The sequence below is a fragment of a genome, unplaced genomic scaffold, assembly GCF_019419815.1.
Source record: "Pyrus x bretschneideri cultivar Hongxiangsu unplaced genomic scaffold, Pyrus_bretschneideri_v1 Contig7, whole genome shotgun sequence".
Lineage (NCBI taxonomy): Eukaryota > Viridiplantae > Streptophyta > Magnoliopsida > Rosales > Rosaceae > Pyrus > Pyrus x bretschneideri.
Genome location: NW_025999809.1, coordinates 11,217,465 through 11,227,415, shown reverse-complemented (window position 1 = coordinate 11,227,415; position 9,951 = coordinate 11,217,465). Strand labels below are relative to the sequence as shown.

The window sequence follows — 9,951 nt, the reverse complement described above, 5'->3', positions numbered from 1 at the left end:
TTCTCCTGAATAATCTCTCCACGTACTAATTAGAATAAGGAGGAGTTGGGTTCTACTTATCATTTGAAGCCATAGGAACCCCATTTTTTCTTACACAAACATGATTTAATGCTCCCTAAGCATTCCACACTCATCCACCCAACTTTTGCACATAAGTTCTCAACAACCTTAACTAACAACCCCAAATCTCACATCTTTTCCTTTCCGCCCTCCTCACAAACTTCCCCACAAGCCCCAATTGCCCACCTTCTCCAAAAATGCATTGCTCTCCTGCAATGCTGTGCATCCTCCAAGTCCAAACTGCAGCAAATCCATGCCTTCTCCATAAGGCATGGACTCCCACTCAGCAACCCAGACATGGGCAAGCACCTCATCTTCTCCACAGTCTCTCTCTCTGCACCAATTTCCTATGCCCACCAAATATTTTCCCAAATAAAAAATCCCAATGTGTTCACATGGAACAATTTGATCAGAGGCTATGCTGAGAGTCAGAACCGACCTCCTGTCATCCAACTTTACCACCAAATGAATCAAAGTTCTGTGCACCCTGACACACTCACACTTACCCTATTCTGTTGAAGGCTGTGGCTAAGTTGATGGATGTTAGAGAGGGTGAGAGGATACATTCTGTTGTTATTAGAAATGGGTTTGAGTCATTGGTGTTTGTTAAGAATGCATTGCTTCATGTGTATGCTAGTTGCGAGGACGTCTAGAGTGCACACAAGGTGTTTGAATCAATGTCTGAGAGAGACCTTGTGGCTTGGAATTCTGTGATTAACGGGTTTGCTTTAAACGGGAGACCGAACGAGGCTTTGACTGTTTTCAGAGATATGGGTTTGGAGGGTGTGGAGCCGGATGGGTTCACCATGGTTAGCTTGTTGTCTGCTTGTTCTGAGATTGGGACTTTGGCTTTGGGTAGGAGGATCCATGTGTATATGTTGAAGGTGGGATTGACGGAGAATTTGCATGCTATGAATGCGCTGCTGGATCTTTATGCAAAGTGTGGAAGCATTAGAGAGGCGCAGAAGGTGTTTGAAGCGATGGATGAAAGGTGTGTGGTTTCTCGGACTGCTTTAGTTGTGGATTTGGAAGAATTTGAGAGTTTGCGCAGATTGTCATCTTGCAATTAAACTCATATCGCAGGTTTATGACCGGGAGATTGTTGTGAGGGATCGTAGTCGGTTTCACCACTTTAGAGATGGTTCTTGTTCTTGTGGAGATTACTGGTAACATCTGCAGCAAGTTGTTTCATATTTGTCAACCTTGAACGATAAAGAGGTGTGGCACGAGCCGCACGGCAAGGGATGGATGAAGCTGCCACTGAAGATTTGCATTTGACATGCAAAGTTTGGACGCTTTTTGCCTGGACTTTGCAGACATTTGCTGCCAATCTGTGGTGCGTGGGAAAACTATCAATCCTGGAAAACAACGGATGCTTTCTAGTGTGCTTTTTGGTAGCAGTCTTTTTATGACATTAGTTTTGTATGTGGTCCAATATTTTAGTAGATAGAGTGTTGTGTTTTTGCCCTGCAACTTGAGTTCGAAACTCCCCTTCCCCTTAATTAATAATAGCAATCGCCTTTGATGATGAAGTTTATGCTAAATTGTTAATATTCTTCCTATATGGTTTTTCTTTGGCATATATAACTGTTTAAAACTGATGAAATTTCTTTTGGCAATGCCTATAAAAAGAAAGTTTATGCAAGTGCTGGTTAGAGTCTTCTTCTTTAACACATTATGTTTGAAGTTTAAATTTTACTTTCTCTTTCTAGTTTAGATCAGTGTAAATTTCGTTTATAATAAAAAAAATTATATTAAATAATGATACAACAATTTGTATAAGAAAATGGTATAGGCTTTTATGAGTAGTGCTTTTCGCACACCTTTTTCATCTCAAACACACCTTTCTAGTTTCATGACCGTTAGATTGAACAATAAAAGTAAAATTGATGGTCAAGATAAAAAAGAAGAGAGGAAATAGTGCATTCCAATCCGTTAATCCAAACAAGCTCCAGAGTCGAAAATTTTGAAAAAACCGCCAAAGTGCGAAGACGAAGCGCGTAAGCTCGGGAGATTTTGGCGGCTTAATTTCAAACGCCGAAGCTTCAAAACGAAGCTTCATCTTCCCCAACATATTCAAAGGCAAACAAACATTCGCCAAAACTCTCCGTCATCGTCTTCTTCTAGATCTGCTGCTGCGTTCAACCAATCTCTCTGATCAAAGCAAACAGCAAAGGAAAATGGAGACTCCTCCGCCCCACCTCGAGAAGATGGGCAGAGAACTCAAGTGCCCCATTTGGTATCTCTCTCGCTCTATACCCAAATACTCCGATTATATGTGTTAAGATTTGTTTATTTGATGGAAAATTATGGAAAATAACATAGATAAAGAAAACCAGTTTTGTGTCCTTCGCTTTCTTTTTGTTCTTGTTATACGTGAAATGCAAAAGACCCATCTGAATAATCCCAAATTATGGTATTAGAAATGCGGTAATTTCTAAACTATGGTAATTTCTCGGCAGCCAAACTGACCCTTTACATAATTTTGTCTAGAATTTGTATAAAGACTTGATATTTCTCTTCACTCCGCTAATGGGTTCGATTTTTCCCCATCTGTTTTGCAGTTTGAGTCTACTGAGTTCTGCGGTTTCACTCAATTGCAATCATCTCTTCTGCAAGTAACCTCCTCCTTCATTGCTACCTGAATGTAAATATTAGGTTTTATTTGGCTGTATTAATAGTTGCAATGTGCTTGAACGTATTGCCAGTGTTTGCTTATTGTTTACAGCTCTTGCATTGTGAAGTCGATGAAATCGGGTTCCAATTGTCCTGTTTGTAAAATCCCATATCGGCGTAGAGGTATAAATCATGATGCTTTTATTTTTGTGCCGAAGAGTTTGAAGGTACTATTGTTTTATGTGAAACCCATTATTCTTACCTTTAATTTTTGTTTTAGAGGTTCGCCCGGCTCCTCACATGGATAATTTGGTTAGTATTTACAAGAGCATGGAAGATGATTTGGGAATTAATATATTTGTCACTCAGAATGCACCCCCAACTAAATCATCAGGTACTATTTATGTACATGCATTTGAGAATGTTACGTTGCAGTATAAAATTTATGAGTACTATTTAAAACAACAGATATGCAATAGTTTCATTTGCAATTTGCATACAGGTTTAGTGTAATCAAAGTATCAATACCAGCATTGTAGTTACTGGGATTTCAGTTTTGTTCCTGCTGTTCATAGTGCAATTGTTAATTCCTAAAATGTGTTCAAATGTTCTAACTTTTATTTTCGTAAAATAATGGAGGAGATAGGATGCAACACAACGTTACTGTTGTGTTGAGTTGAGCCGATACATTGTGGATGCATCAGTCTGGAATTATTTTACTTTTGTCAGTAGAGTGCAAGATATTGACATCATTTGCACAATTTGATTATATCCTATCATACCTGAAGTTTCTCAATTTTCAGTATATAGCACGTCAATCATGTTAAGATACACTTCTAGCCTTCTAGGTGGTTTTTAGTTTTTCGGTTTTACATATACTATAGTTTGACTTGTGCACTTTTTTTGTTTCCATTTGATTTGCTTTTATTTATTACAGAAGGAAAACATCACGCTGAAGATGATTTTAGCCACGGCGAGCAAGATCTTCCTGAGTTTCAGGATAGAGCTCAGAAACAGAAAACCTTAAGAGGAAAAAGATCCAGGAAAAATAAGGCCAGCCTGGAAAGTTCTGGTTCTATTTCAATTAAACCTTCATTTCCAAACAAGAAAAGGGTCCAGGTTCCACAGTCTCCTCTTTCAGAAACCCCAACCTGCCATGAAAAGCTAGAAGGTGATTTAATGGCTGATCGAGCGAAGCAGAGTTCAAAAACACTGAAGGAGAAGCCTGTTCTAAATGAGAAGGGAGAACTGGTTCTGTCACCTTTCTTTTGGTTGAATGACAAAGATGTAGAAAATTTGAGTCAGCATTCTTCCGGTGATCAACTTAGTGATCTTCCATCTCCAAATGTTCCCACATTCAGTGATATCAAAGACTCTGATGATGAAAATTCTGTTAGGTCCCCACTGGTAAGTGTATAAACTGTTTTATACCATTGAAATGAATGCAAGTTTATATCATTTCACTCATCAGGCAATTCAAAAAATGTATATAATTTATTTAGATGATGCCATAAAGCTATCTTAATTGTTGATAATCTCATGTAGGGAGAAGTGCACGGCACATCTTCTAATGCTGCAGATCTATATGATAGTGAGATGTTTGAATGGACACAAAGAGCTTGCTCTCCTGAACTCTTCCCAAGTCCTTCTGAGATGCAGGTATCAGCTCGTTTTTACTTCATATGTAATTCTCCCTTCTACAAATTCTATTATTGTCTAGTCCTCCAAATTTGCACAAAAAATCTAAAGAAATTGAAATGCAGCTTGCAGACGATGAACTTGATAGAGTTCAAGGGAAGGAACCAAAAGAAGTCTCACAAAACAAGAAATCAGATGAACTTTATGCTAAAAGTGCAAGGTCTAAAAGAAACAAAAAAAGTAGTGGAAATATGGATTTTCTGCCAGAGCTTCCCACTGCTGGAACTAAAGATGTTAGTCATGAAGTTGTTAGTAATGAATCTGACAAGCGAGGTAGGAAGGCAAGGAATCTCACGAAAAGAAAATGTGCTACAAGCCATACAGATCCAGGAACAGATATTAATGTCACTTCAAAGGGATCTGAGGTATTTTATGAAGAACCAGCATGTGAGAATAACGGTGGTTCTTTAGCTAAGACTCACAAAAGGAGTAAGAAGGAACATTCATCTGTTGTAGCCAAGCCCACATCTGAAAATGTTCATGTCCTCTCTACCAGAGCTGATAGTCGAATTAATGGTGATGAAAATAGGGTAACTGAATCACCTACTTCAATAGGAAAAAATGCTGGCAGTGATGAACCGTCCAGTAAGAAGGCTGGAAATATCTATAAGGAGGTCAGTGACAAGAACAAGATTGACCGGCCAGTAAGGTTAAAAATACAAAAGATGGTCTCCATGAAAAAGACAATGCTTGAGGATGTATCAGAAATACAGAAGCAAGCAAATAAGGTTACTCCTACTGAGTTGTCTCCTACAAATCTTCCCACAGATGATAACCAGAAAGCCTCTGAATCCAGAAATAAATCCAGAAAACTTGCTAGAAAAGCCAAGTCAGGTGATCAAGAACTGAAAAGTAAGAAAAAGCTGAAAGCTTCTTCTGATGGCAACTCAAAGGACGATACTTCTGTTGAGATTGGAGAAGGTCATGGGAATGTTAACGAAAATGGAAATGAAACAGCTGAGAAGAGCAAGGACAATCGTGATGTTATAACTGATCAATCACCAGTGCAGAAGCTTCTTTCATTTACCAATGTGGTTTTGAAGAGATGTGAGGCTGTTCCTAGTAAAATCCAGTGTGCTTTCTGTCTTTCATCAGAAGAAGCAGAGGTCTTCCTCACTCCCTTCCCTTTATATCCTTTTGGATGACTCATAATTTAGAAACGCTACTCATCTGCACATAAAATTTATCTTTACAATTCGAAGCTGACATTTGTTACCATCGAAATTCTAATTACAGGCTTCTGGAGAGATAGTCCACTATTGTAATGGCAAGCCTGTTGCTGCGGATCATGATGGAGGACTCAAGGTTATACATGTACACAGGACCTGCACTGAATGGTACAAAGAAAAAAAAGATATTCTACAAAATTAGCCAAAAACATGCTTATGTTTATAATTAATCTTGTGTTTAACCGAATAAATTTCAGGACTGAAACAAATTTTTTTACACAAGCTTTTCTGTAGATACTGACATCTTATAAATGCTCAAAAATATGTGCAGGGCTCCTAATGTCTATTTTGAAGATGATATTGCTATTAATCTTGAAGCTGAATTAACTAGGAGTTGTAAAATTAAATGTTCTTGCTGCGCAATCAAAGGAGCTGCTCTTGGGTGCTGCGAGAAGAGTTGTCGTAGGAGCTTTCATGTTACCTGTGCAAAGCTGATGCCTCAATGTCGCTGGGATACTGTATGTATAACAAAAAGAAGTGCTATTTCTATTTAATGTTTTCATTTTCCATGCTGTATTCTAATTCCCAATTGTGTTGATCAGGATAAATTTGTTATGTTATGCCCCATTCATGCCTCCTCCAAGTTGCCAAATGAAAGCCCTGGATCTCAAGCAACGAGGAAAAAGAGCAATCCTAGAAAGTATGTACAACTTTTCCTCGAATATCTAAAGTTTACCAGCATGCAAACTCAGATTTTCTAAGATTCTCATTTGTGCCTCTTTCTTTCTCTATTATAGACAACCTAATATTTTCTTTTTGTCAATATAGACAACCTAATATTGAACGTCCTAAAGTTGCTGCTAAACAAGACAGCAATATCCCCCCAGATCAGAAGTTTTGTGGATCATCCAAGAAATTGATTCTTTGTTGTTCATCTCTCACAAATGCAGAGAGGGTAAAAGAGCTGCTTAGAGCGCTTCCTTTGTTCCTTTTTTTTCATTTTTTTCCCTTTTCAAAATCAAAATGTTCTAAATTATTTCACTAATCCTGCTGGTTTGAACTGCAGGAGTCTGTCTCTGGATTTGAAAGTTTATCTGGACTTACGGTTTTGAAGAATTGGGATTCTAGTGTTACACATATTATTGCATCGACAGATGAAAATGGAGCATGCAGAAGAACCCTCAAAGTTTTGATGGGTATCTTGGAGGGGAAGTGGATTCTGAGTGTGGAGTGTGAGTATTACTGTTTCTGTTTTAAATGTTCTCCCTCAAGTACTTGGACTTTAAAATTGTAATGGAGTACAGAAGCCGAAATGAGATATTGATATACATGTTCACATTACTGATAATTCGTTGTCCGTCTGTTTGTGCAGGGATTAATGCTTGCACAGAAGCAATGAAACTAGTTGATGAGGAGCCTTATGAAATCAACGTTGACATTTATGGAATCAGGGATGGTCCTCGACTTGGTAGACTAAGGCTGAAGAACAAGGTTAGCTTATCCTCGACTTTAACTATCATCACGAAAACTTTAAATTTTCATGGATTCACCATATGCATTGTTAATCTTGTTCAGTACATAAATAGGTTACACTTAATTTTAACAAACTATTTTTGGATGCAGCAACCAAAGCTTTTTGAGGGGTTCAAGTTTTACTTCATGGGAAACTTCATACCTTCATACAAGGGGTATTTACAAGACCTTGTAATAGTTGCTGGAGGAACGATTTTGCAAAGAAAACCTGTTCCAGAGGGCCCGAGAGCCTTGTCAGTCGGTTCCCCCAAATGTCAAACCTTCATAATTTACAGCCTCGAGCTACCTGACCAATATCACTGCAGCAAGAAGAGTACAATTTTCAACACTAGGCAGGCTGATGCGAAGGCTTTGGCCACCTCCGCTGGAGCCAAGGTAGCAAGCAACTCATGGGTATTGAACTCCATTGCTGCCTGCAAGTTACAAAATCTCTCTGATTCCAAATAGTATACATACTGCAGAAGTCGTGTATATGTTTATAACTTCTCCAGATCCAGTTTCTTATTTCAAAACCGTAAACATAAATGATTACGTAATTCTTCGTTGCTTCCAATCAATTGTGGTTTTTATTCCTTTCAATGTACAACTCCAAGTTTTGGGAATTGCTTGAATCAAATCTGTGCTGAGCAGTTAAATTGTGTGATGCAGCTGCTGACTAGTTACCGAAGCTCTGCTTCACAAAAGAATGCGAGAATTAAAATTAATAAGCGATTCCACACAGATTCAAATATACATATCTTCATTATCAACTATTGTTATCCAGGATGAACAACAAAACGAGAAGAAAACTCAGAATTATACAACTCTTCGGGCCATGGTAGATGCAACCTAGAAACCTGAACTAGTCAATTGCACATGAACAACAAATATGCAACATCACTAAATCACTTCTACTTCTGACACATTACAACTGCTTCCCTCGTTTATTATATAAACTCAAAGAATTTTAGTTGTTTTCGTGTCTTGGCAACCAAAAGACAGACTGACAAAACTGCAAAAGTAGAGAGACCAGGCATTTCTGGTTTCTAGTCACCCTTTGTTCTCACGCAACAGGAGGCGAATTAGGTAGTGTCGATCTCAGTGTTGTTTTTTGCACTTTCACCTTTCTTCGACCCATGCTTCAAAATCTTCATACTGAAGCTCTCAAACAGATGCTCCAATGCTGAGATCTCCTCTTCGATATCTGCTGCTTGTTCATTGCTTGTGGCAATCTTTTGCTTGAGTGCGCGTATTAGTTCTAGGCCTCCTTGAACTTCCACCCCCATCTCCTCCATGGTCGAGTGCATCCCATTGTTTTCCTTTTGTGCGTCTTTGATCTTTCTCTTTAAGGATCTACACCCATCAAGGGACTTAAGAAGTTGCTCGGAAAGTGCCTTGTTTCGCTCCTGGAGTGCTGCATTCCCATGAATCTCTACACCACCACCGGCACACCTCTTCTCCTTGTGCTCTGCTGCACAAGCTTGTACTTTTGCCAACAACATCTCATTTTGCGCTCGAAGATCGTTGATATGTTCCTCCATCCCAGTCAATTCTTGAACCTTTCTCGCAAGCTCCGATGCAATAATCTCCTTCTCCTTTCCCAAGCCTGAACACATTATTTCTAGGCTCTTTCGCGCTGCCAAGCTCGCGCTAAGCTGTCTTCTCAACCTTTCTTTCTCATCAATTACTGGCTCCGGAGGCCTTTTGTCCCTCGGAACATTTGGCCTAAGATCTGTATTGCATCGCCGGAGCTCTGCTCTCCTCTTAACGGTTTGAGATTTCTGAATCCGGGTTTTAACATCATCAATTATCGTCATCATTCCCGCCACCCTTTGCATCTTCCTGTCATCATTATCTTTTGTGCAGGCCTCGTTTTGCTCTTGGATTAGCTTTAATAATAACTTCACATTGGTGGCAATGCCTAACCAAAGAACAAAAAATTACACAGAAATCAGTACATATTGCATCCTTTTTCCAAAAAATTTATTGTGATTTTTTTCACAAAAGAATGAGATAGGAAAAATTGTTGTCTTAATTCAGAAATTAGAAAAACACACAATACAAGTCATTTTGCAGTGATTTAGTTTTCATGATTATAAAATACAAGCATTGAAAAATTAAGATTTCTTCAGCAACAATCTTCTACATAAACATACATACATATAATTATATATATAATGTATATGTATGTATAGATTACCATCAAAACTATGATCTTCTAGGCGTTCTTTAGAAGCTGTGGAAGAAGCTGGCAACACTGCAGGAGATGAAAATGCTCGAATCGGGTTCATATTCAACCAGATAAACACGATAAAAACCGATCCTTCGATCCTCAGGGGGAACGGAATGGAGCTACAGACTATAGAAGATGTAAGTATGAATCTATATGATACAATGGAGGATATATCAAAGATCAAACAGAAGAAGTGATTAATTAATTAATCAAAAGGTTTTTTAGTGTTTGTTTTGATTAAAATTATGCCCTAATAATTTACTAACAACATAAAGTATTTCGAGAGATCCAAAAAGAGAGACTGCTTTTGCACTCTCTCTCCTCTCTAGCTGTTGGAAAACAAAACCTTCCTTCTTCTGTTTGTTTGACGTTCCTCAAAAGCTGTCTGTAATATTATTATTCGATACGATTCGTTGGTATTGGCTCGTTGGGAGAATTGTTGGTTCTTGGTTGTAAATCATGCGGAATTATCGGTGACGGTTTGACATTTTCTTTGGCTATTGGATGCTTTGACTTCTCATCACACAAAAAATGGGTGGAGTAGTTCCCACTTCCCATGCAGTCAAGTTAATTAGTTTTCCTTTTGTTATTGTTTGCACCTGCATAAACGAGAATCAGCTCCCCCCCCCCCTCTCCTCCTCCTCCTCCTCCTCCTCTCTCTGG

General features: G+C 38.6%; 3 protein-coding genes across 5 annotated transcripts; 2 read left to right on the top strand and 1 right to left on the bottom strand.

Moving 5' to 3' along the window:
* Positions 1-55: 55 nt before the first annotated feature.
* On the top strand, positions 56-1,592 carry LOC103966069 (pentatricopeptide repeat-containing protein At4g21065-like). The gene is made up of 2 exons (XM_048574038.1): positions 56-1,051; positions 1,144-1,592. Exons 1-2 carry the CDS (start codon positions 738-740, stop codon positions 1,166-1,168), a joined length of 339 nt encoding a protein of 112 aa, XP_048429995.1. The 5' UTR covers positions 56-737; the 3' UTR covers positions 1,169-1,592.
* Positions 1,593-2,005: 413 nt separating this feature from the next.
* Positions 2,006-7,649, top strand: LOC103966068 (protein BREAST CANCER SUSCEPTIBILITY 1 homolog). 3 transcript variants are annotated; one of them, XM_048573671.1, is made up of 14 exons: positions 2,006-2,299; positions 2,625-2,678; positions 2,789-2,859; positions 2,957-3,070; positions 3,635-4,083; positions 4,222-4,335; positions 4,440-5,480; positions 5,611-5,711; positions 5,875-6,061; positions 6,146-6,243; positions 6,372-6,498; positions 6,610-6,775; positions 6,916-7,034; positions 7,167-7,649. In XM_048573671.1, the coding sequence occupies exons 1-14, from the start codon at positions 2,241-2,243 to the stop codon at positions 7,521-7,523; spliced, it is 3,057 nt and encodes a 1,018-aa protein (XP_048429628.1). In that variant the 5' UTR covers positions 2,006-2,240; the 3' UTR covers positions 7,524-7,649. The 3 variants fall into 3 exon arrangements, with proteins under 3 accessions (XP_048429628.1, XP_009377471.2, XP_048429629.1); XM_009379196.3 differs by having other exon boundaries at positions 3,614-4,083; XM_048573672.1 differs by having other exon boundaries at positions 2,625-2,707; positions 3,614-4,083.
* A 147-nt stretch (positions 7,650-7,796) lies between these two features.
* LOC103966110 lies at positions 7,797-9,638 on the bottom strand. The gene is made up of 2 exons (XM_048573575.1): positions 9,256-9,638; positions 7,797-8,976 (listed from the first exon to the last, which is right to left on the bottom strand). Exons 1-2 carry the CDS (start codon positions 9,344-9,346, stop codon positions 8,138-8,140), a joined length of 930 nt encoding a protein of 309 aa, XP_048429532.1. The 5' UTR covers positions 9,347-9,638; the 3' UTR covers positions 7,797-8,137.
* Between the last annotated feature and the right edge of the window lie 313 nt (positions 9,639-9,951).